The following is a 26,638-nucleotide window of genomic DNA, read 5'->3' as shown; positions in this document are numbered from 1 at the left end:
GGAAAAATAAATAAAACCCCCAGATTACATGCCTAAAAGCAACTCCCAGCAGAAAAGTACCCCAGACGCCCGCATCCGCCACCAGCAAGTGGGGGCGGAACGGTGAGGAGCGGGCAGCATTGCTTAGGGTAAGAGCGGGTCCCGAATGCCCTGAGGGTAATCGGAGGGAACTAATGTGAGACAGCAACTTAAACTGTGGGATAGCAAGAGAGAGAGAGAGAATTAACCGGCCGAACACACTGCCGGCCATTCGCAGAACAAAGGGACTGAGCAATTCCAGAGAAGAGCTAGCCGGCTGCGGACTGGCCCATCCCCGCCGGAGGCAGGGGGGAGGGGAAAGGGGCAAACTTGGTCCCAGAGATAGCATCCCCTACTACACTGCAAACAGGCCTCCAGTTTCTAACCAAAGACTTCCTGAGATTCTGGATGGTCGACATCCGCCGGGAGGGTCGCGGCTAGAGGCCAGCTCCCGAGAATAGACACAAGCCGCAGGCACCCGACTGGCATGCGTGGAAACTGAGGCTGGGACCGTGGAGGGGAAAAGGCGCACCGCACCCAGGGAGAGTGTGACCGTCAAGCTCCTGGCTGCCTGAGCTGCTTGGGCCTGGAAGACACAAAACGCAGGCCCAACCGAGTCCGTGCTTTTGTGGAGTACCCAAAAGCTGGAACAGCACGCAACGAAGGGCCCGCTCCATATAGAGCAGCCGGGAGCCTGAGCAGTGTAGACGGGGAAAGCACACACCCGTGAGCGGGGCAAACCCAGTGTGGCCAGAACACCGTGAGTGCTCCCCACACGCACCAGTGATGTTTGTCTGCAGTGCCCCCTCCCTCCCCGCAGCATGACTGAACCAGCGAACCTGAACAAGAGACCACCTCCGCCCACCAGTGTCAGGGAGGAAATTAGACACTGAAGAGACCGGCAAACAGAAGCCAAATAAACAAAGGGAACCGCTTCAGAAGGGACCGGTGCAACAGACTAAAATGCCTGTAGATAACACCCACTACACCGGAAGGGGCCTTTAGATATCGAGAAGTGTAAGTTGGAATGAGGAGCTATCTGAAACTGAACTGAACCCACACTGACCGCAACAGCTCCAGAGAAATTCCTAGATATATTTTTACTTTTTTTTAATTAAAAAAAAATTTTATCTTTTCTTTTTTAAATTTTTTCTCTTTTGTTTTCTTTTAAAATTCCCTATTACTCCCCCATCACTCCTTAACTGTCATTTTCATATATTTTTACTATTTTTTTTAATTAGGAAAAAAATTTTTTTTCTTGTTTTATTTTTTTCTCTTTTCTTTTAAAGTCCTCTATTACTCCTTAATTTTCATTTTCATTTCACTATAACCTTGCAAATAAAAAAAAAGGAGAAGCCATATTTTTAAACCAAACTTCATATATATTTCTAAAATTTTTTGTGTTTTTGTTTTTAATATTGTATTTTTAAGAGTCTAACCTCTAGTCTAGATTTTTAATCTTTGTTTTTCAGTATTTGATATCAATTTTGGACATTAAGAATCCAATATTCAGTACCCATTTTTACTCAGGAGTGTGTTGATTACTCTCTCCCACTTTCGACTATTTTCTACCTCAGAACACCTCTATTTCCTCCCTTCACCTTATCTTCCCAATCCAATTCTGTGAATCTCTGTGGGTGTCTGGGCTACGGAGAACACTCTGGGAACAAACAACTGCGTAGATCTGTCTCTCTCCTCTTGAGTCCCCCTTTTTCTCCTCCTGCTCATCTCTATCTCCCTCCTTCCTCTCCTCTTCTTCATGTAACTCTGTGAACCTCTCTGGGTGTCCCTAACAGGGGAGATTCTTTTTGCCATTAACCTAGAAGTTTCATTATCAGTGCTGTATAGTTGGAGAAGTGTTTTTGAGACTACTGGAAGAATAAAACTGAAATACAGAAGCAGGAGATTTAAGCCCAAAACCTGAGAACACCAGAAAACTCCTGACCACATGGAACATTAAGTAATAAGAGACTATCCAAAAGCCTCCATACCTACACTGAAACCAACCACCACCCAAGAGCCAGTAAATTTCAGAGCAAGACATATCATGCAAATTCTCCAGCAACGCAGGAACATAGACCTGAGCATCAACATACAGGCTGCCCAAAGTCACACCTAACACATAGACCCATCTCAAAACTCATTACTGGGAACTCCATTGCACTCCAGAGAGAAGAAATCCAGTTCCATGCACCAGAACACCGACGCAAGCTTCCCTAACCAGGAAACCTTGACAAGCCAATCGTCCAACCCCACCCACTGGGTGAAACCTCCACATTAAAAAGGAACCAGAGACCACCAGAATACAGAAAGCCCACTCCAGACACAGCAGTCTAAACGATGAAAAGGCAGAGAAATACCCAACAGGTAAAGGAACATGAAAAATGCTCAGCAAGTCAAACAAAAGAGGAGGAGATAGGGAAACTACCTGAAAAAGAATTTAGAATAATGATAATAAAAATGATCCAAAATCTTGAAAACAAAATGGACTTACAGATAAATAGCCTGGAGACAAAGATTGAGAAGATGCAAGAAATGTTTAATAAGGACCTAGAAGAAATAAAAAAAGAGTCAATTAAAAATGAATAATGCAATAAATGAGATCAAAAACACCCTGGAGGGAACCAACAGTAGAATAACGGAGACAGAAGATAGGATAAGTGAGGTAGAAGATAAAATGGTGGAAATAAATGAAGCAGAGAGGAAAAAAGAAAAAAGAATCAAAAGAAATGAGGACAACCTCAGGGATCTCTGGGACAATGTGAAACGCCCCACCATTCGAATCATAGGAGTCCCAGAAGAAGAAGACAAAAAGAAAGGCCATGAGAAGTTACTCGAGGAGATAATAGCTGAAAACTTCCCTAAAATGGGGAAGGAAATAGCCACCCAAGTCCAAGAAACCCAGAGAGTCCCAAACAGGATAAACCCAAGGCAAAACACCCCGAGACACATATTAATCAAATTTACAAAGATCAAACACAAAGAACAAATATTAAAAGCAGCAAGGGAGAAACAACAAATAACACACAAAGGGATTCCCATAAGGATAACAGCTGATCTAGCAATAGAAACCCTTCAGGCCAGAAGGGAATGGCAGGACATACTTAAAGTAATGAAAGAGAATAACCTACAACCTAGATTACTCTACCCAGCAAGGATCTCATTCAGATATGAAGGAGAACTCAAAAGCTTTACAGACAAGCAAAAGCTGAGAGAATTCAGCACCACCAAACCAGCTCTCCAACAAATGCTAAAGGATCTTCTCTAGACAGGAAACACAGAAAGGTTGTATAAACGCGAACCCAAAACAACAAAGTAAATGGCAGCGGGACCATACCTATCAATAATTACCTTAAATGTAAATGGGCTGAATGCCCCAACCAAAAGACAAAGACTGGCTGAATGGATACAAAAACAAGACCCCTATATATGCTGTCTACAAGAGACCCACCTCAAAACAAGGGACACATACAGACTAAAAGTGAAGGGCTGGAAAAAAATACTTCATGCAAATGGAGACCAAAAGAAAGCAGGAGTCTCAATACTCATATCAGATAAAATAGACTTTACAATAAAGGCTGTGAAAAGAGGCAAAGAAGGAACTACATAATGATCAAAGGATCAATCCAAGAAGAAGATATAACAATTATAAATATATATACACCCAACATAGGAGCACCACAATATGTAAGGCAAATGCTAATGAGTATGAAAGAGGAAATTAATAGTAACACAATAATAGTGGGAGACTTTAATATCCCACTCACAACTATGGATAGATCAACTAAACAGAAAATTAACAAGGAAACACAAACTTTAAATGACACAATGGACCAGCTAGACCTAATTGATATCTATAGGACATTTCACCCCAAAACAATCAACTTCACCTTTTTCTCAAGTGCACACGGAACCTTCTCCAGAATAGATCACATCCTGGGCCATAAATCTAGCCTTGGTAAATTCAAAAATATTGAAATCATTCCAGTCATCTTTTCTGACCACAGTGCAGTAAGATTAGATCTCAAATGCAGGAAGAAAACTATTAAAAATTCAAACATATGGAGGCTAAACAACACGCTTCTGAATAACCAACAAATCATGGAAGAAATTTTAAAAAATCAAATATGCATAGAAACGAATGAAAATGAAAACACAACAACCCAAAACCTGTGGGACACTGTAAAAGCAGTGCTAAGGGGAAGATTCATAGCAATACAGGCTTACCTCAAGAAACAAGAAAAAAGTGAAATAAATAAACTAACTCTACACCTAAAGCAACTAGAGAAGGAAGAAACGAAGAACCCCAGGGTTAGAAGGAAAGAAATCTTAAAAATTAGGGCAGAAATAAATGCAAAAGAAACTGGTTTTTTGAAAAAATAAACAAAACTGACAAACCATTAGGAAGACTCATTAAGAAACAAAGGGAGAAGAACCAAATTAGCAAAATTAGAAATGAAAATGGAGAGATCACGACAGACAACACTGAAATACAAAGGATCATATGAGACTACTAAAAGCAGCTCTATGCCAATAAAATGGACAACTTGGAAGAAATGGACAAATTCTTAGAAAAGTATAACTTTCCAAAACTGAGCCACAAAGAAATAGAAGATCTTAAGAACCATCACAAGCAAGGAGATCGAAAACTGTAATCAGAAATCTTCCAGGAAACAAAAGCCCAGGACCAGATGGTTTCACAGCTGAATTCTACCAAAAATTTAGAGAAGAGCTAACACCTATCTTACTCAAACTCTTCCAGAAAATTGCAGAAGAAGGTAAACTTCCAAACTCATTCTATGAGGCCACCATCACCCTAATTCCAAAACCAGACAAAGATGCCACACAAAAAAGAAAACTACAGGCCAATATCACTGATGAACACAGATGCAAAAATCCTTAACAAAATTCTAGCAAACAGAATCCAACATATTAAAAAAAATCATACATCATGACCAAGTGGGCTTTATCCCAGGAATGCAAGGATTCTTTAATAGCCACAAATCAATCAATGTTATACACCACATTAACAAATTGAAAGATAAAAACCATATGATTATCTCAATAGATGCAGAAAAGGCCTTTGACAAAATTCAACATTCATTTATGATTAAAACTCTCCAGAAAGCAGGAATAGAAAGAACATACCTCAACATAATAAAAGCTATATATGACAAACCCACAGCAAGCATTACCCTCAATGGTGAAAAATTGAAAGCATTTCCCCTGAAATCAGGAACAAGACAAGGGTGCCCACTCTCACCACTACTATTCAACATAGTTTTGGAAGTGTTGGCCACAGCAATCAGGGCAGAAAAAGAAGTAAAAGGAATCCAGATAGGAAAAGGAGAAGTAAAACTCTCACTGTTTGCAGATGACATGATCTTCTACATAGAAAACCCTAAAGACTCTACCAGAAAATTACTAGAGCTAATCAATGAATACAGTAAAGTTGCAGGATATAAAATTAACACATAGAAATCCCTAGCATTCCTATACACTAACAATGAGAAAACAGCAAGAGAAATTAAGGAAAAAATACCATTCACCATTGCAACAAAAAGAATAAAATACTTAGAGGAGTATATCTACCTAAAGAAACAAAAGACCTATACATAGAAAACTATAAAACACTGATGAAAGAAATCAGAGAGGACACAAACAGATGGAGAAATATACCGTGTTCATGGATTAGAAGAATCAATGTTGTCAAAATGGCTATACTACCCAAAGCAATCTATAGATTCAATGCAATCCCTATCAAGCTACCAACAGTATTTTTCACAGAACTAGAACAAATAATTTCACAATTTGTATGGAAATACAAAAAACCTCGACTAGCCTAAGTAATCTTGAGAAAGAAGAATGGAACTGGAGGAATCAACCTGCCTGACTTCAGACTATACTACAAAGCCACAGTCATCAAGACAGTATGGTACTGGCACAAAGACAGAAATATAGATCAATGGAACAGAATAGAAAGCCCAGAGATAAATCCACGAACCTATGGACACCTTATCTTCGACAACGGAGGCAAGAATATACAATGGAGGAAAGACAACCCCTTTAACAAGTGGTGCTGGGAAAACAAGTGGTCAACCACTTGTAAAAGAATGAAACTAGAACACTTTCTAACACCATACACAAAAATAAACTCAAAATGGATTAAAGATCTAAATGTAAGACCAGAAACTATAAAACTCCTAGAGGAGAACATAGGAAAAACACTCTCCTACATAAATCACAGCAGGATCCTCTATGACCCACCTCCCAGAATATTGGAAATAAAAGCAAAAATAAATGGGACCTAATGAAACTTAAAAGCTTTTGCACAACAAAGGAAACTATAAGCAAGGTGAAAAGACAGCCCTCAGATTGGGAGAAAATAATAGCAAACGAAGCAACAGACAAAGGATTAATCTCAAAAATATACAAGCAATTCCTGCAGCTCAATTCCAGAAAAATAAATGACCCAATCAAAAAATGGGCCAAAAAACTAAACATACATTTCTCCAAAGAAGACATACAGATGGCTAAAAAACACATGAAAAGATGCTCAACATCACTCATTATCAAAGAAATGCAAATCAAAACCACAATGAGGTACCATTACACGCCAGTCAGGATGGCTGCTATCCAAAAGTCTACAAGCAATAAATGCTGGAGAGGGTGTGGAGAAAAGGGAACCCCCTTACACTGTTGGTGGGAATGCAAACTAGTACAGCCTCTATGGAGAACAGTGTGGAGATTTCTTTAAAAACTGGAATTAGAACTGCCATATGACCCAGCAATCCCAATTCTGAGCATACACACCAAGGAAACCAGATCTGAAAGAGACACATGCACCCCAATGTTCATCGCAGCACTGTTTATAATAGCCAGGACATGGAAGCAACCTAGATGCCCATCAGCAGATGAATGGATAAGGAAGCTGTGGTACATATACACCATGGAATATAACTCAGCCATTAAAAAGAATTCATTTGAATCAGTTCTAGTGAGATGGATGAAACTGGAGCCCATTATACAGAGTGAAGTAAGCCAGAAAGATAAACACCAATACAGTATACTAACACATATATATGGAATTTAGAAAGATGGTAACGATAACCCCATAAGCAAAACAGAAAAAGAGACAGAGATGTACAGAACAGAATTTTGGACTCCATGGGAGAAGGCGAGGGTGGGATGTTTCGAGAGAACAGCATCGAAAAATGTATATTATCTAGGGTGAAACAGATCACCAGCCCAGGCTGGATGCATGAGACAAGGGCTTGGTCCTGGTGCACTGGGAAGACCCAGAGGAATTGGGTGGAGAGGGAGGTGGGAGGGGGGATCGGGATGGGGAATACATGTAAATCCATGGCTGATTTATGTCAATGTATGACAAAACCCACTACAATATTGTAAAGTAATTAGCCTCCAACTAATAAAAATAAATGGAAAAAAAATTAATTCAAGGACTATCCTTGTGGTCCAGTGGTTAGGACTCCATGCTTCCAATGCAGGGGGCATGGGTTTGATTCTCCTGGTTGGGAAAGTTCCACATGCCACATGGTGCAGCCAAAAAACAATTAATTACTTCAACATGGATCACCAGTTTATATGTAAAATATGAAACTATGAAACTTTTAATAAAGAAAATAGAATAATCTTTTAACATAGTCAATAATAATATCTGTGTATGGTGACAGATGGTAATTAGATTTATTGTGGTTATCATTTTGCACTGTTTAGAAATAGTGAATTACTATGCTGTGTACCAGAAACAAACACACAGCTATAGGTCAACTATGCTTCAAAAACAAACAAAATCATAGAAAAAGAGATCAGATCTGTGGCTACCAGAGGCAGGGGTAAGGAGAGGAGGCTTTGGGTGAAGGTGGTAAAAAGGTACAGATTATAAGATAAATAAGTAGTAGGGATGTGATGTACAACATGGCTAATATAATAAACATTGTTGTATATTATGGGCTTCCCAGGTGGCACTAGTGGTAAAGAACCCACCCGCCATAAAGGAGACATGAGACTCAGGTTCGATCCCTCAGTTGGGAAGATCCCCTGGAGGAGGAAATGGCAACCCACTCCAGTATTTCTTGCCTAGAAAATCCCATGGACAGAGGAGCCTGACCAGCTACAGTCCAGAGGGTCACAAAGAGTTGGACATGACTGAAGTGACTTTGCACGCATGCACATTGTATATTATATGAGAAAGTTAAGAGAGTAAATCCTAAGAGTTCTCATCACAAAAAAATTTTTTTTAATTTTATATCTATATGAGATAACAGATGTTCACTAAACTTATTGTGGTCATCACTTCATGATGTATGTAAGTCAAATCACTATGCTGTACACCTTAAATTTCTATAGTGCTGTATTTCAATTTATCTCAATAAAATTGGGAGGAAAAGTAAAAATTAAGAAAACAGGAGAAATTCTTTGGGATCTAGGGCAAAGAGATTTGACATAAAATTCATGATCCATAAAAGGATAAACTGGCAAACTGAACTTCATCAAGATTAGAAACTTTTCATTTTGTGAAAATCTCTGTTAAAGGGACAAAAGACAAGCTCCAGACTAGAAGAAAATATTTGCTAATATAAATTCAACAAAGGACTATAGTCTAGAGTCTATAAAGAACTCTTAAAACTCAATAGCAAAAACCAAACAATCCAATTAGAATCTGGGCAAAGACCCATGAGCGAGCAGACATTTTAAAGAGGATATACAGATAGCAAATAAACACATGAAAAGATTTGCATCAGTAGCCATCAGGGAAATGCAAATCAAAACCACAATGGCAAAAATAAATAGTGGTAACACCAAATACCATTCGAAGATTCAGAGAAAGTGAATCACTCTTACACTGGGAAACACAAACATTTCAGCCACTTTGGAAGACAGTTTGGCAATTTCTTAAAAACAAAAATAGTCCAGAAACTCAACAGTTGCACTCCCAAGAATTTATCCCAAAGAAATGAAAATCACATTCACATAAATACCTGTACACAAGAGTTTCTATGAGCATTATTCATCATAGTCCAAAACTGGACATATGTGTGATTGGTTCTACAGTGATCTATCCATACCATGAAACCCTATTCAGCAGCGAGAAGGAGCAAACTATTGATTCACCCAACAACCTGGATGAATCTCCAGAGAATTAAGCTGGGTAAAAAAAAGCTGATCCTCAATGAGTATATACTGTATATAAATGAGTATATATGTGACTCCATTTATAGAACATTCTTGAAATGACAGAGATGGAAAACTGGGTCATTCTCTGGACTGTGTAATTGTTGCAGGGAAGGGCCAACTCTGACTCCATGTTAGATCTGTTTCTTTAACTTTGCTTCTAATGGCTTTTGTTCACTAAAAGGATACGGTTTCTACTCAATGGTCTGCCTCAGGGACTGCTGCCCCTCTGCCTGAACATTAAACCAAAGTGGCTTTGTTTAGGACCCTGTTCACTTGTGGATGGCTACAGGAAGGCAGAAATTAACACAGCCCCTCCCCAAGGTGCCATTATAGGAGATATCTGCAAGGTTAATGGCCTTTTTACTTTATTTCCTCATCTCCCACAATCTCTGTTCTATAAAAGACCCTGGCATCCTGACCCTGATCAGATGGTTTCTTTTGAGACATTAGTCCACCATCTTCTCAGTCTGCTGGCTTTCTGAATAAAGTTGTATTTCTTGCCTCAACATCTCATCTCTGATTTATTGGCCTTTCATGCAATGAGCAGAGCAAGCATGGACTCAGTTAACATAAATATTATACCATCATTACCACTGAGGGAAATTGGTCAAAGGATACTTGGAGTCTTTGTATTATTTTCCTACAACTACACATGACTGAACAATCTCAAAATAAATTTTAACTAAAAATGAACCCCATGGGACTTCCTTGGTGGTTCAATGGCTAAGATTTTGTGCTTCCAATGCAGGGAGCCAAGGGCCTCAGTTCTATCACTGGTCAGGGAACTAAGGTCTCACAAGCTGCAAGGCATGGCCAAAAAACTTAATAACAACAAATACAAGGATGTCATCAATGTGAAAGCCAGGACAATGGTTACTTTTGGAAGGAAAGAGGGCAGCTGGGGTTGAGACTGGGTGGCTGGCAAAGTTCCATTCCTGTCCTGGATGGTAGTTAGGGAGGAATTTATATTATTCACCAAACTCTACATTGTTCTGTGTTTGTTTGTTTGTTTGTTTGTTTTTGCATTTGTGTTTTGTTTTACAGTAAATTTAAAAAATAAAAGATAACAGCTTCTCTGTCTGGTTGCTGATCCAGAAGTTATTAGCAAATGTGAGAGAAGTGGCCTAGCCAATCTGCTATCGACAGGCAGTGGGAACAGATAATAAGCAGTCATCATCAGCCACGAGTGGCTTCCCAAGTGGCTCAGTGGTAAAGAATTTGCCTGCCAATGCAGGAGATGCAAGAAATGTGTGTTTGATCCCTGGATCAGGAAGATCCCTTGGAGTAGGAAATGGCAACCCACTATAGTACTTTTGCCTGGAAAATCCCATGGGCTCAGAAGCCTGGTGGGCTACAGTCCGCAGGGTCACAAAGAGTCAGACATGACTGAGCAACAGGGCACAGCAAACACCAGCCACTAAGGGTTTGTTTGTGGTGCTTAGTCGCTTAGTCATGTCTGACTCTTTGTGATCCCTGACCATGGGGATTCTCCAGGCAAGAATACTGGAGTGAGTTGCCATCCCCTCCTCCAGGGGATCTTCCCAACCCAGGGATCGAACCCACGTTTCCAGCTTTGCAGGCAAATTCCTTACCATCTGAGCCACCAGGGAAACCCAAGGGATTATTTGTTACCGTGACATAAATAACCCCGACTGATGTGCCCATGGTGGGAGCATGCACAGGTAGAAGTGGTCTGGACTTCAGGACTTAGGCATGGGTTACAAACAGTGAACTTGGCAAGGAACATGCTATGCGCCCTTGGGGACGGCTTGGGGAGATTAATACAGCAAAGCCTCAGATTAATGTTCTGTGTACAACCTGAGGCCCACACCTACTCTACACTCAGCTCTTCTGTGGACTAGTCATTTTTACTGTACCCAGAGGAAACAGGCACAGAGAGGCTCAATAACATATCAAGGTCACACAGCTGGTTGGCGGCACAGCTGGTTGGCGGCACAGCTGGTTGGCGGCACAGCTGGTTAGCTAATATGTTTACATAAAAACTTGAAGGATTAGGTACTAAAGAGCCCATCAGTGATGGGATTTCTTGGAATTTTTCTCTAGTCTTTCTCAAGTTACTAGTATAATTTCTAGTTAAGAAATAAAAAATTTCTGGTGGCTCAGTGGTAAAGAACCCACCTGCCAATGCAGGAGACACGGGTTCAATTCCTAACCTGGGAAGATCCCACATGCCATGCGGCAGCTAAGCCCATGCACCACAATTATTGAGCCTGTGTTCTAGAGCCTGGGAGCCACCACTACGGAAACCTACACACCCCAGAGCCCATGCTCTGCAACATGAGAAGCCACCACAATAAGACTGTGGACCACAACTAGAGAGTAGCCCCTACTGGCTGAAGCTAGAGGAGAAAACCCCTTGCAGCAACAAACATCCAGCACAGACAAAAATAAAAATAAATTTAAAAAAATTTATTTTGTAATGAAGAATTCAGGACTTCCCTGGCAGTCCAATGGCTAAGAACTGTGCTTCTACTGCAAGAAGCAGAGTTTGACCTCTGGTTGGGTAACTAAGATCCTGCATGATGTGGGCCAAAAAAATAAATAAAAATAAAATTGCAAAGTCTGTGTTTAAGGAATCACACAAGCATTGACACTGTGCTTCAGTGTAAGGTAGCACACAGAGGTTAAGCATTCACTAGGAGCTGGGCACACCCCAGGCCTAAGAAGTCCCAGAGAGACGGAGGGCCCACAGTACAGGCTGTCCTTTCCTGGGCTCCCGTGTGAGCATCTGTGAGCTCCACACCCCTGCCTTCTATCTCTCTGCACTTTAACCCTGCCAGGGGCTCCTAACAACAGCACTTAAGTGAGATGGAGCAGACATGAACCACACAACAGCTGGTGTGGACGGGCTCACTCAGCTTTGCCCGGGGAGGGGCAGGGGGCCTGCAGCTGCAGAAGCCCTTCCCTGCCCAAGAATGATGGCATTTGGTAACATGCTGCCAGCCGAAGCCCAAACTGCTCCACTCCCTTGCCCCTCTGTCAAGGAATATTTCCTATCAGAAGGCGAGATGGTTTAAAAAAATTAAATACTTACACATAAAGCAAAGGTCAGAGCCACAACCCTAAGATGTAGGCAGGCGTCAAGAGCCACTTAAACGCTCTTTAGAGTCCTCAGGGCCCCACTTGACATTTGGTGACCTTCGCATCCAAGGCTCAAGCTGTAATTAAAAGCGGGGGTTGGGGGGAGCCCCTGCCCCGGCGGCTGGGCTGAGGGCCAGGGCTGGCTGACAAGTGCATGGTGACCAGCTGGAATCCCCGGCCAGATGACTCAGAAGGCAAGGGCATCACAGAGGGCCTCAGCCCGATGAACAGGCTTGCCCGGTTTAGCAAATAAGAACAGAGAACACTCAGTTCATTTTCATTTCAGATCAACAACAAAAAAATTTTTTTGTAGAAGGCCTCCTGCAATATTTGGGTAGTTACACTTTAAAAAGTCACTCCTTGTTTATCTGAAATTCAAACATAACTGGACAGGCTGGATCTTATCTGGCAATCCTACCTCTGAAGCAATATTTAAAAGAAAAATTCCCTCATTTTCCCCTCTGTCCACAGAAGCAGGCCATGGTATAGAATCAGGCAGAATGTTCCACCTACCTTAGAGGCTGCACACCAGCCTTTTCACACACCTGCTTTCTATTCCCAGCTCATCAAGGGCTCCTCTAAGGACATTTGACCCCAGAAATACCTCTTAATGGATCCCCAGTGAATCCTAGGGGCTTACTGGGTGTTGGACATCATAGTCAAAAAGAGATAGACAGATAAGGCCCCACTGCTCCCATGGTGCTGACACTCTAGAGAAGCTGAGAAACTAGAGCATCTCAGGGAGTGAAAAAAGACCAAATGACTGAGTAGTCAGGGAAGGAAGCTGCAGAGACAACATTTAGGTTGAGAGCCATATGGCTACTGGAGGGAAAATCAATGCTGGCAGAAAGATTTGTATGTGCAAAGGTCCTGTGGCAGAGGAGAGCTTATAGAGTCCAGGAGCAAACTGACAACTGCTACGGCTGGAAGAGGCAACCGGGGAAGGGAGGGCCTTGTGCAGGGGGAGGCTGGGGCCAGAGGGGTTTCTGAACTAGGAAGGAGCTGGGTTTTATTCTAGGCGCTCGAAAATCCTTGGGGTGTTTTTAGAGGGCCATGATGGAATTCAGAGTGGTAAGCACAGTCCAGAGAACACACAGTATCACAGGCTGCCAGGAGAGGGCTACGAGGAGTCAGGGAAGGCATTTAGGGTGTAAAATCTAAGGAGATTTGTGCTCTCAGAGCCCACCAGCGCCCCTCCCCAAGACCCTGCACGTAAGTCCATAACCAGGGAGCACATGACCGGGAGTGGCATCCCCCGCCGCACCCTACGGCAAGCCTGCCCGTTATCTGACCAGCCACTGGCGTAGGAAGGCAGACCAGCAAGACAAGAGAGAAACTTAATTCGCGCTCCATGCTTTGACAACAGGTTGCAGGGTCCGTTTCCCACCTGGCTGGGCGCGTCCTGCCCCATCCGCCGAGCGGGGGCATAAATAGGGGCACACCGGGGCCAGGGCGCCTTCTGGGGCACCGTCTCCAGCATCTGGGGGTCACCGTTATCAGCCCAACCGCGGGGAGGCAAGGCTGCTGGGGCATTCTGAAATTTCTAGACCCTGGCCTCGCGGACTTCTGCTCCCAGGGCCCAGCGGGTCAGGGGGAGCTGGGCCTCTCCCCAGACCACTGCTTCTCTGCCGTCGCCTCACACTGAGGCTGGGGTACCAAACCTCTGTCTTCGGAGCGGGGAACTTAGGAACTTCCCTTGAGCGCCGTGGCCTCGCGGCTCCTTTGACGTTAATCAGCGGTAACTGGAGGCACCTGGCTCCCCGGGCCCTGAGCCGCGGCACGAGGAGGGCCCCCTCTGCTGGCGGCTGTCAGCATCGCAGCCTCGGGGGCGCTCTGGGTCCCCCTCGCCGGCTCCCCTGTCGCGGACGCGCAGACCCGGGCGGATCCACTTCCAGGAGTGGTGACTCCAGCCCTCGCCAGAGTCTCCATCACCATCCCGGAGCGTCTGGGTCTAACCCATCCTGGGAATTCCAGACAGTTCTCATCCCTCGTGCGGCAGCTAAAGGCAGCCGCGTGATTCCCTGTTTCCTGATTCCGTCCCCAGCACCATTCTGCAGTTGTTTCTCACCGGACACAGGTGGACGGCCAGTTCCAACCCGATCTGCAAAGCTCCTAGAAGGAATCCACTTCTGGAGCAGGTTTTCCATCTCCCAGCAGCGTCAGGTACAGCCTGATACTCCAGGAAATCATCAGAGATTGATGCTGGTTGATGCGAAGTTGAGGCCCCAGTGTCGCCCCTGAGTCCGGGGTCTGGCCTGAGGCTGAACGCTATTTTCAGTCCCTGCTATGACCCTAGACCTTGACCTCCGTGGCACTAAACTTGTTGGGACACGCAGAACTTGCTGCCAGTGCAGGAGGCCCAGACCCATCTGGGTATTCTGATTCAGGGGATGTGGTGGGGTGGAGGCCGAGACCCTCTTGTTTATCAGCCTGGTGATCCTGGAGGTGAGTACATTAACTGATCTTAAAGAGACACAGCAGTAGCTGATTTATACCCATTAGAATAAAGGAAGGTGGGTACAGTGGTCAATCCCTCCTACAGCAAACAAGGGAGAAAACTGAAGTCAGTGACTAACCCAAGGCCACACAGCCAGTAAAGAGTAGAGCTGAAATTTAAGCCAGCCTGGGGACCTCTGAGCCTGTCCTAAATCCCCACTTCCTATGACCACATGTCTGGGGTGGAGCAAAGTTCCACAGCTGATCGCTATGTTCTGGGGGTTGGGTGGGACCAACCTCCATAGCTGTGTTTCCATCTGCAGGTGTCTTGGGGAAGGGTGGTGGGAGGAGCAGGGAGGGGAGAGTGAGAAATAGTGAACGTGGGACCTGTAGGGCCTGCGTGCATTTCCTGACCTACACCTGCCATCTGTGTGACCCTGGACAAATAGCCTCACGCGAACCTCCGTGTCTTCATCTATGAACTGGCTATTGAGGTACCATGTGGTTGGGTAGTGACAGGAGAGAGGAAGTGCAGGGCATGTCTGGCATGTGACAGTGAGCAGTGCCCGTGGGTGACAGCCCTGTGCTGGGAGTCGGAGGCTGGCTCAGATCCCAGCTGACATTGAACAGGTATGAACTGAGTGAGTCGCCTGCTTTCAGGGTTCCATTTGCTACAAGAGACCCTAAACCTGCCCCATCCATGTCAAGGTTTACTAGAATGAGATGGAACGATGTGTGTGAGGGTATGTGATGGAGCTGAAAAGCAGTCCATTAATGAATTCTGTTGTTATTCCTTATTGCAAGGCTACTTGCAATTACTACGAAACCATGAATCTTTCTAAGGCCCAATGTGAAGATTAGGTAAGGAGAACGGTCAAAGTCTGCAAGAGTCCTCCTCCTCCTCCAGGAAGCCCTCCTTAATGCCCCAGTTTGGCTGATGAGTCTCACCTCTATGCTCCAAAGCACCCAAGGCTGAGCTCGGCACCAGCCCCTTTCATGTCGAAACTGCCTCCTTTCTCAGCATCTACTCCCCCGCCCCCTCCCCCACGACCGCTATGAGTCCTCCCTTAGCCAGGCCTGTGGGAAACTTCTGCTGGTCCAGCTCAGAGGTCAGCCAAGGTGGATAAGCCTGTGTGCATAGATTTCACCTCACTGGGAGGTTCCACTATGTTTGCTTTCTAGATAAGTTTCTTCCAGAGAATGAAAGTCATGTGTGAGGATTACTTTGTGTCAACTTGAGCAAGCCGTGGGGTGCCTGGATTAAACATTGTTTCTGGGTGTGTCTGTGAGGGTGTTTGTGGGTGAGATCAGCACTTGAATCCCTGGACTCAGTAAGGACTCAGTAAAGTAGGTCACCCTCCTTGGTCTAAGTGGGCTCATACAATCAATCCATTGAGGGTTTGAATGGGACAGAAAACAGAGGAAGGAGAAATTCACCCCTTTGTCCTGACTCACTTCTTGAACTGGGGACATCTCATCTCCGCCAGAACTGGGATTCACACCATCAGCTCTCCAGGTTCTCAGGCTTTGGGACTGAGAATAAATTACGCCAGCAGCTGTCCTGGGTCTCTTGCTTGCAGGTGGTAGATCATAGGATTTCTCAGCCTCCCTAATACTTTGGCCACCTGATGCCAAGAACTGACTCACTGGAAAAGACCCTGATGCTGGGAAAGAGGCAGGAGGAGAAGGGGATGACAGAGGATGAGATAGCTGGATGGCATCACTGACTAGATGGACATGAGTTTGAGCAAGCTCCGAGAGTTGGTGATGGACAGGGAGGTCTGGCGTGCTGCAGTCCATGGGGTCGCAGAGTTGGACACCACTGAGTGACTGATCTTCTGAGCCAATTCCCATAGTTAATTATATATATATATATATATACACATATATATATATATACACACACACACACGATTGGTTCTGTTTCTCTAGAAAATTCTAATTCCTCATCTTTTTAGAGAAAGTGTTTAAGTGAAAAGGCAGAAATCGAGGCTCTTCCCCCTACTCCCCTGCAGTGCTGGGGCATGGGCAAAGACCATTTGGGGACCGACCTCCTACCATCTACCCACCCCAAACCCAAAATAAGCACCAAACCCAAGGTGCTTATCTCTCACCTTCCATCAAAATTCACCTGTCCTCATCCCCATCCTCTCAAGGCCCTGTTAAACTCTGTTAGGATGATTAGCTCTTCAAAAGAATTCATTTGTATTCACACCCACAATGATGGCAAAAGTTAAAAAGACAATGACAAAGCCTAGAGAGACTGTGGAGAAATTGGAAACCTGATACTGCTGGTGGGAATGTAAAATAATGCGGCCACTTTGGAGATGTTTGGCAGTTCCTCAAAATGTTAAGTATAGATTTACCATATGACCCAATTCCTTCCCAGCAATATACTTAAAAAAAAAAAAATCCACACAAAAACCTTTATAGAAGTGTTCATAGCAGCATTCTTCTTAATATCCCCAAAATGGAAATGACCCAAAAATCAATCAACTGAAGAATGGATAAATAAAATGTGGCACATCCGTACAATGGGGTATTTGGCCATAGAAAGGAATGAAGTCTCAAGACATGCCACAACCTGGATAAACGTTGAGAATAGGCAAAGTGAAAGAAGCTGGTCACAAAGACCACTTTTTGTATGATTCTATTTACATAAAATATCCAGAATAGATAAATCTGCAAGGAGAGAAAGCAGATTTGTGGTTGCCTGGGGCTAAGGGCTTGGAAATAAGAAATAAGAAAGTGACTGCTATTGGGTGTGGGGTTTCTTTTGGGGGGTGATAAAAAATGTTCTAAAACTGACTGTGGCGATGGCTGCAGAACTGTGTGGATGTACTAAAAAACAATGATTTATACACATAAATGGATAAATGGTATGATATGTGAATTTGAGCTCAATGAAGCTGCTTAAAGAAAAGAATATGTCTGCAATCACAGGAGGCCTTTCTAGTCTCAGCCACGTGGCTTATTAACTCACTGGCTGGCAGATGGAAGAGGGCCATGAATGTAGCGTGAGCTTGCTCACCGGTGGGGGTATTTCCATGGGGAGCTTCCTGGAAACGTTAGGTTTCTCTCATGGCTAGGATGGAAACTTCGAGGACCCCCAGCCCACTCCCACCCCTCAGACACAGAAGACTCCAAGTACCAGAACCAAAATGATCACTCCCACGCCTGTTTCTCACAATCTCGCCTCACACTTTTATTGTTAATTTTCTTCACATGTCCTCTTCTGCAATCCAAACCCACGCTCGAAGACCATCACTGACCAGGAAACACCGCTTTTTAAAAAACAAAAAACCCAACCCACCCACCCACCCCCGTTTTCATGATTGGAACATTTGTGACAGTTCTCCTGATAGTCTGAGGGTTGGAGGCTGACCAGCAAGTTTGCACATGCAAAAAAAATGAGTGTCCCCCAGCCCTCCCACCACATTTTCCAGAACTTTCCACTGGCTGAAGGCGACTTTCCAAGCTTTGGGTTCGTGGGCCTTCCTCGCTGCTGAAAGGAAAAACAAACCCTCAAGAACTGAGAGGCTGGGGTACAGTTTACGAGTGTCAACATGGAGGGGACAAAATCGTATCGTTAGGTTAAAGAACGGCCACAGATTTTCATGCTCATGAGGGTTAATTTTAGGAGTGGGCCAAAGGATTCCAGTTTGTGAGAATTTAAAACAAATCATGGCCTGTAGCTGGGGGGGTGGGAAAAAGGATGGGAACAAGCCAACAATCAGCACTTTTCTGCCCACATGAGGCTCTCAACAAAACTTTCCTCCTGGACCGTTATCAGACCCCATGCTGCAGCCAGTCGACGGATTCATTAAATAACACAAGTTATAAAACTTTAAAAATGGGGCATTTACAGTCAGGGACATAAATACGTGCTTTTAAAAGTGTCTACATACATATTTACAGAGTTGCAAGATCAACCGTAATAGCCCTGAAAAAAGTCCCTTTTTTTTTTTTGCATGACCATTCCTACATACTCTAAAGGGTCCCCTCTTTCCACTTTGGGTCTGGTGCATCACCATCAAAAATGGGGCTGAGAAGACAGCACCAAAGTGGTCTCAGACATCCTTGTCTGGGGTCTGCCCCAAAGGCACAAAACCCAAGACCCTCACTGAACTGGGTCCAAACTCCTAGCTCAGCTCACCCGTTTCTCCGAGACATGGACTGCTCCATCAGAGACGAAGCCAGCTGCATTGTTCCCTGGCAGGCGATGGACGGTCTCCGGGAATCTCTTCCCCACCGCCCCACCCCCACCCCCAGGCTTTTTAATCGTCCAACTTATTTTTCGTTTCCCAGTTTCTGTTTGTTTGTTTCCCTTTTCAGCCAATTTGAGAAGCTCAGACACTAAAGGTGTTGATGGTCCCAAGTGAGGCAAAGAAGCACACGAGGCGCTCGCCCCCTGCCCCCACCAGATGCCTTGCCGTCCCTGCCTCTCCCAGGGGGGAGTCTGATCTATAAATGGGGACTAGGACTTTCTCCCGGACGCACAGGGCCTGACAAACGAGAACGGCCAATCTGGAAACGACTCAAGAGCCAGCGGCTCAGATTGCTCAGGCAGAGAGAAAAGGCTTCCAAGTGCAAGGGCCAAGGGAGATGATCAGCAAGGCTCCGAAGTGTCTACAGGCTACAGATTCCCAGAGGCTTTAGGGGTGAGGGGAGGCGGGGGTGGGGGGAGCGGGAGGGGGGCAGGAGCAGGGCTGGCCAGAAGGGGAACTTGGCCTCCTCCTGAAGGCCTTGCTCGGACAGGGCTGGAGCTGACCCCTGGGGCCAGACCCAAGTCCCCGCCGTGGCAAAAGACGACCAGAGAAGCAAAAAGCAGGATCAAGGAGCTCTGGAAAAATTGCATAGTAGGAGGGGCCCCTCCCAACAGGAAGGCTGAGCTGCAGGTCACGGCCTGGGGACAGCACCCGCATGTCATCCTCGGTGCCGAGCCAGCTACCCTCCAGCTTCCCTGGGGTTCAGGACCCTTGTCTGAAGACCACAGGCACACGCATACGCACACACACATGCACGCACACACATATACACACGCACTCCTTCTCTCTCGCAGGCTCATGGATCTGGAATAGGTCGGTACTTCCTGCAGGGCAGAAGGCCAGTCCCTTTGGCTTCACTGACTCCAGGTCACTTCAGGTGCTGAGGAGAAAAAGAGAAGAAAAATAACAATGACGGCTACATGTTCAAGTGCCTACCTCTTCGAGCATGGTCCCTCTACTGAATTTTTCTAGTTAAATTATTTTCAGAAGAATACCACCTGCACAGAAAGAGCATGGCTTGATGAACTGTTAGTGAACATACCTTTGTGACCAGCACCCAGATGGGGAAACAGAACATGACCAAACTCCCATCAGCCCCACCCAGGCGCCTCTTGAGGATACCCACCCACCTTCACCCCCTAGAATAACCACTCTCCTGACCTAATTACCATAGATTGCTTTTACCTGTTTTTATTTATTTATTTACTTATTTTTGGCTATTTATTTACTTATTTTTGAGTCTTCAGTGCTGCAAGCAGGCTTTCTCTAGTTGCAGTGAGAGGGGGCTACCCTCTAGTTGCAGTGTGCAGGCTTCTCATTGTGGTGGCTTCTCTTGTTGAGGACCCTGGGCTTCGTTGACCCTCAGCATGTGGAATCTTCTGGGACCAGGGATCAAACCCATTTCCCCTGAATCGGCACTTGGATTCTTAACCACTGGGCCACCAGGGAAGCCATAACCCATTTTTTGACTTAAATAAATGGAATCAATTGGTACATGTGCCTTTTGGGCCTGGCTTCTGCATAATGGTTTTGGAGGTGCACCCACCTGAGGATGCACACGCTCATCGAGCATGTGGCCCTGGTTCTTTCAGTCTATGTTATGGATTCTAGTACAAGGTCAGGCCACTTTCATCTGCCTAGTCCACTGCCCATGCACAGATGGGTGGTTTCTAGTCTGGGGCCATCATGAGTAATGTCAATAGAACATTCTTATATGTGTCTAGAAGACATGTACGGTGCACACGTGTACGTATTTATGCTAAGCGGAAATGCTTGGCAGTAGGGTGTGCGTATATAAAATATGAACATGTGGTAAACATGTGTATACACTTCTGCTGAGTGTACCCCTAGCAATATAACTGCCGGGCCCTGTGGAAGGCATAGGTACAGCATCAGTAGATACTGCCAGTTTTCCAAAGTAATTACACTGTCACTTCATTTCATGCTAATACACTAAACAACCCTGGTGGCAGGTGACACAGATCCCAGTTTCAATGGAAGAGACAGGATCAGAGAGGAGAAGGAACCTTTACAAGGTCAGTCTGATGCACAGAGATAGGGTTAAGCCCCGTCCCGAGCCTATGTGTGCCCTGTGTCCTGGGGGAGTGGCTTACTTCCTCATCCTTCCTCCAAGAAAACCCTGGTTATGGTACTTGGCACAGAAAGCCAGGCCCATGGGTGACTGTTTAATGACATTTGTTGCCCAGGGTTGACTATGAGCCTGGAGTTGGGCTAGGCCAAATTCAGGGGCTCAGTTCTCTCCTCCAGTGGAACTGGTCATCATTTACTATTACTATTACAAGTACTATCTACTATTGCTATTACTACTACTAATAATAATATAATAATTCAGTGAAAAGAATAATAATTATATTGCTGATTTGTGGGACGACTTACTACATACCAGGCATACTAAGTGCTTTTCATGTGCTAACCTTTGCAGTGCTGACAATATAACTGTGAGAGGGGTATGCTCATCCCTTGCTATCCACAGGGGACTGGCTTCAGCACCCCTGTTGATGTGCAGTGTGTTTAGTCATGTCCAACTGTTTGCAACCCCATGGACTGTAGCCCACCAGGCTCCTCTGTCCATGGGATTCTCCAGGCAAAAATATTGGAGTGGGTCGGCATTTCCTCCTCCAGGGGATCTTCCCCACCCAAGGATCAAACCCATGCCTCCTGCATCTCCTGCATTGGCAGGTAGGTTCTTTACCACTGAGCCACCTGGGAAGCCCTCAGAACCCCCAAGGATACCAAAATCCACAGATGCTCAAGTCCCTTATATATAGTGGTGTAGTGTGGAATTATCAACCTAATTTATAGATGGGCAAATTGAAACACGGAGAAGTGAATTACCTGCCAGGATTACTGGAAAGGGAATTCAACTCCATAAAGTGTGCTCCTATGTCAATTTCAACTCCCCACGACCTCAGACCCCTAGATAGGGCTGGAAAGAGAGTTGCTCCTGGTGGAGCTAGGTGACTTAGAAAGAGGGAGCCTCCTTCCGGGTGGAGGCCAGCATGCACCCTGCTCATCTGAGCAGGAGCAGCAGGAGGAAAGGAAGGCAGGCCAGCGTGCAGCAGCCTGCAATCCCCTCTGGTCTGGTGTGGCTCATCTATGTGAGCTTCCTGTGGGTCATCAAGTGGGATCCATGCAAGAAGCCATCCTGCCAGACCCCGACCGGAAAGGCAGCCCTCCAGGGAGGAGACCCCAGCAGCGGACTGGAGCTGAGGGACAGCTGGCCGAGGCTGTGCCAGAGGGGAGTTCACCTATCACAGAGACCCTCCACCATCCATTCCCAGGACCCCATGGGAGGGCCAGTGTCAGGAAGCCTGCCCCAAGGCTGGCCAGTCTTAGCTAAAGGAACAGTGACAGCCAAGAGGAGCATCATATGTCGGCCAGACGAGTGAGAAGTGCCAGTCCCTGCCCCGGACAGCCCTTCCTCGTCCCTGCCCTGGTCAGCCCCTCCTACACCCTCAGGCACAAGTCTGGCTGGTGCCTAGGACTGGGAAGAGACAGAGGTGAAATAGGATGTGCAATGGGAGTTTCACGCTGGACTAGGCAATGTGGCGTTTTGTTACACCTAAAAGTGAAAGCGTCGGGCTTTGCCTGAGACGTCGCGAGAACACAGAAGAGGGGGCAGCGGAAGGCAGCTGGAGAAAAGCCAAGCCGCCCTGTGGTGGCCCCTCACTTGGGTCAGGCTGTCCAGTCCAGCAGGCTGGTCACAGAGCCTCTACCTGGGCGAGGGCAGGAGGATGAACAGCAGTCCTGGGTGCTCTGGGGACATCATCATTTTCCTCAGGACAAAGTCCAATGCATGTACCCTGGGTACAGACCACAAAGCCCATGGTCCATCTGGCATCAGAAGACTGACCCCAGGGCTGACACTCGCCCCTCTGTCCCAGCTTCTCCTCTCTATAAATAGAGGGTGCTGGCCTATACATCCCTTCCTGTGCTAAAATCCTTTGTCATGGCTGGAACTGTGTTAAACAGTGCTATGGACTGAATTGTGCCCCCACTCCAATATCCATGCCTACTCATGATTGTACTCTAACTCCCAATGTGATGGCATTTGGAGGTGGGGCCTCTGGCAGGTGATTAGGTTTAGATGAGGTCATGAGGGTGGGGCCCTCATGATGGGATTAGTGCCCTTGTAAGAAAAGATGCTTCCTCCCTCTGCCATGTGAGAACACAGCCAGAAAGCATCTGCAGGCCAGGAAGAGAGGTCTCACTAGAGCCCAATGATCCTGGTACCCCTATCTTGGCCTTCCAGCCCCCAGAAATGTGAGAAGTAAATACCTATTGCTTAAGCCCCCCTGTCTGTGGTATTTTACTATGGTAGCCCAAACAGACTAAGACAAATAGTATAAGTAAGATTTTTTTTTAAGTCATTTTTTAAGTGGGCAAAAGACCTAAACAGGCATTTCTCCAAAGAAGACATACAGATGGCTAATAAAACACATGAAAAGATTCTCAACACCTCTCATTATTAGAGAAATGCAAATCAGAACTACAATGAGATATTGCCTCACACAGGTCAGAATGGCCATTGTCAGAAAATCCACAAACAACAGTGCTGGAGAGAGTGTGGAGAAAAGGGAACCCTCTTGCACTGTTGGTGGAAATGTAAATTGATGCAGCCACTATGGAAGACAGTATGGAGATTCCTTTAAAAAACTAGGAATAAAACTACCCTAATGACCCAGCAATCCCACTACTAGGCATAAACCCTGAGGAAACCAAAATTGAAAAAGATACTTGCATCCCAATGTTCACTGCAGCACTATTAACAATAGCTAGGACATGGAAGCAATGTAGATGTCCATCAACAGATGAATGGATAAAAAAAAGTTGTGGTACATACATACAATGGGATATTACTCAGTCATAAAATGGAACACATTCGAGTCAGTTCTAAGGTGGATGAACCTAGAGCCTATTAAACAGAGTGAAGTAAGTCAGAAAGAGAAAAACAAATATTGTATATTAACACATACGTACAGAATCTAGAATGATGGTTCTGATGAACCTATTTGCAGGGCAGCAACAGAGATGCAGACAGAGAGAACTGACTTACAGACACAGGAAGGAGAGAGGAAGGAGACGGTGGTACGAATAGAGGGAGGAGAATGGAAACATATACACTACCATGTGCAAAATGGACAGCCAATGGGAATTTGCTGTATCATTCAGGGAACCCAAACCAGGACTCTTACAACCTAAAGGGGTGGGAAGGGGTGGGAGGTGGAAGAGAGGTTTAAGAGGGAGGGGACATATGTGTGCCTAGGACTGATTCATGTTGATATATGGCAGAAATCAAGGCAATATTATAAAGCAATTATCCCTCAATTAAAAATAAAAATTTTAAAATAATAAGTTATACATACTTATTATCGTTTAGTTGCTAAGTCATGTCTGACTCTGCGACCCCATGCACTTTTAGCCCACTAGGCTCCTCTGTCCATGAGACTTCCCAGGCAAGAATACTGGAGTGGGTTATCATGACCTCCTCCATCCCGGCATACTTATTTAAAAATTTAAAACATAAAAATTTTTAAATTAGGGAAAAAATTAAATAAGATTTTAAGGAGCAAGTTTCAGTCCCTTTGAAATTAAACTGTTGAGCTCTGATCATTCACTGTTGGTGAGTATACAGAAAAAGCTGTGAGCTGCAGAGAGGCAAATGAAATTTTGGGCTTCTAGGCATCCAAGCACCCAGCTTAGGAAGCTGCACTCATTTGAAACCAAGTGGAAAAGAATACACCTGTCTAGGGTCACACGCAGGCCCCAAAGGAGGGCCTGAACCTGCAAGGCCTGCTTACAGCTGAGACTGCAGTAGCTGACAGAAACACCCTAGTCTGTGCAGAAATCACTCCAGCTGCACCTGACCCTCTCTTAGGCTGCAAAGAACACCTGCTCTGAGCTGAAAGCCACATCCAGCCAGCCCGTCAGCATGAAAGTCCACATAGCTGTCATAGGGGTGATCCCAGGACACCCGTGGGGCTGGAGTAGGGAACTGCTCAGCCCGCACGGCCTGCCGTTCTCCAGAACACTCTAGCCAAGCCTCTCCTCTCAGCCAGACATGACTGAAGCAATAGCACACACGCCCCAGTCGTACTTGAAATGCTGGTCTTGGAGACACAGTGAAAGAAGACATGCCATGTCACCAGCAGAGAAACCCAAGCCAGCTCCAGGTCAGTAGCAAAGCCCAGCCCCTCAAGAGGAAAAGTCTAGCTTCCATGAATGAATTAGGTTTCATCATCAGAAAATCTAGAAGGAAGCTCATGGTTCAGCATAAATCTCAGTTTACTTCCTTCCACTTTCAAGTACATGATAGAATAGCCTTTTCTGGGCTTAAAGCCACTGAAGGTTTCAAGTGTTGTACAATCACTAAGACTTACCTGGTGTTTATTCTGTGCCAGGCAAGGTTCTAAGTGCTTTCATACATTTGACACTTGCAATTCTCACAAGTATGAAATAGGTACTATTGTCATCCCCATTTTATAGATGTGGAAACTGAGGCTCAGAGAGAGAGGTCCCGCAGCCCGTAAGTGACAGAACTGGGACTTGAACCAGGTGGTCCAGGGTCCACACACTCACCCAGTCCCAGCAGGAAGGCCTCCTGCCCCCCGCCCCGAGCACACAGCACGGTGCTCCAGGAGTCATCACGCCCAACCCCTTCTCTCCTGCCCAGCCCACCCCCAAGCCCCACCCCCGAGAGCCCCAGGAGGCTCCCCCACCCTCTGAGTACCTGTCAGGGAGCAGGCGAAGCACCTACTCTTTGAGGAGGGATCCCTGGAGCTGGGCTGCAGCTGTGGCCTTGACATTCCTACACTGTCTGGTGATGTACGGGGCAGCTGGCGGAGGACATCGGGATGCCAGGCGGAGACTGTAGCTGCGTGGGGAGAGGAATAACACACAGCATCACCAGGGGCCCAGCCCAGTGGGTGTCCCAGGCAGCACCTGGAGGGCCTTGGTGCTGATGCACTCTCCGGGCACCTTCAGGCCAATGGGAGGTGAGCTTTAACAACCACCATGCTCCATCTACCTGCTTCCCTCCGCTGGGAGGCACTGGGCCGGGAGAAGCATCTAACTGCCAGGTTCTCAGATACTGCACAGGGCAGGCCCACCCTGAGGACTCCGACTGGATGGGGGGGTGAGCCAGGAATGGACACTTGCTGTGCAGATGGCAGCTTGACCGCTTCCCCAGCTGCTTCCGTGGGCATTGCTCTCCCCGCAAAAAGCATCTGAGTATGCTCTGGTACCACGTTACAACCATCGCTTGCAGAAAGGAGAGGAGGGAGGGCTGGGTCCCCTCCAGGCCATTAACTCTGCACCTGGCAGCCATCCCAGTCTCACTGTGCCAAAAACGTTTGTGTCAGGGGTCTCAGAGGGGGTGTAAACCAGGATCCCTTGACACCCTTTGGTGCTATTTGCTACTACAGCCCTTCAAACAGGATTTCTTCTTCAGGAAAGCATTATTATTATTATTTAAATAGCTAATGCAGAGACTTCCCTGGTGGTCCAGTAGGTAAGACTGTGCTTCCACTGCAGGGGACACAGGTTCAATCCCTGGCCGGGAAACTAAGATCCTTCATGCTGTGTGGTGTGGCCAA

At 45.8% G+C, this 26,638-nt stretch overlaps 1 protein-coding gene across 4 annotated transcripts in view; it reads right to left on the bottom strand.

The window, feature by feature from the left end:
* Nucleotides 1–19,282: 19,282 nt before the first annotated feature.
* PRDM2 (PR/SET domain 2) overlaps nucleotides 19,283–26,638 on the bottom strand; it is a 127,840-nt gene continuing 120,484 nt past the window's right edge. For 2 of the 4 annotated variants that reach the window (XM_070474068.1, XM_070474074.1), the window contains 2 exons: nucleotides 25,774–25,917; nucleotides 19,283–19,902 (listed from right to left, as the gene is read on the bottom strand). In XM_070474068.1, the coding sequence (XP_070330169.1) occupies nucleotides 25,797–25,917 (121 nt within the window). In that variant the 3' untranslated portion in view covers nucleotides 19,283–19,902; nucleotides 25,774–25,796. Of the gene's footprint in view, nucleotides 19,903–25,773; nucleotides 25,918–26,638 lie in introns of those variants that run through there. The other 2 variants (XM_070474071.1, XM_070474070.1) reach the window with 2 other exon arrangements.

This window comes from Odocoileus virginianus, chromosome 11 (genome assembly GCF_023699985.2).
Source record: "Odocoileus virginianus isolate 20LAN1187 ecotype Illinois chromosome 11, Ovbor_1.2, whole genome shotgun sequence".
NCBI lineage: Eukaryota > Metazoa > Chordata > Mammalia > Artiodactyla > Cervidae > Odocoileus > Odocoileus virginianus.
The sequence above is the reverse complement of the archived record's forward strand: the minus strand, read 5'-3'. Positions and strand labels throughout refer to the sequence as shown.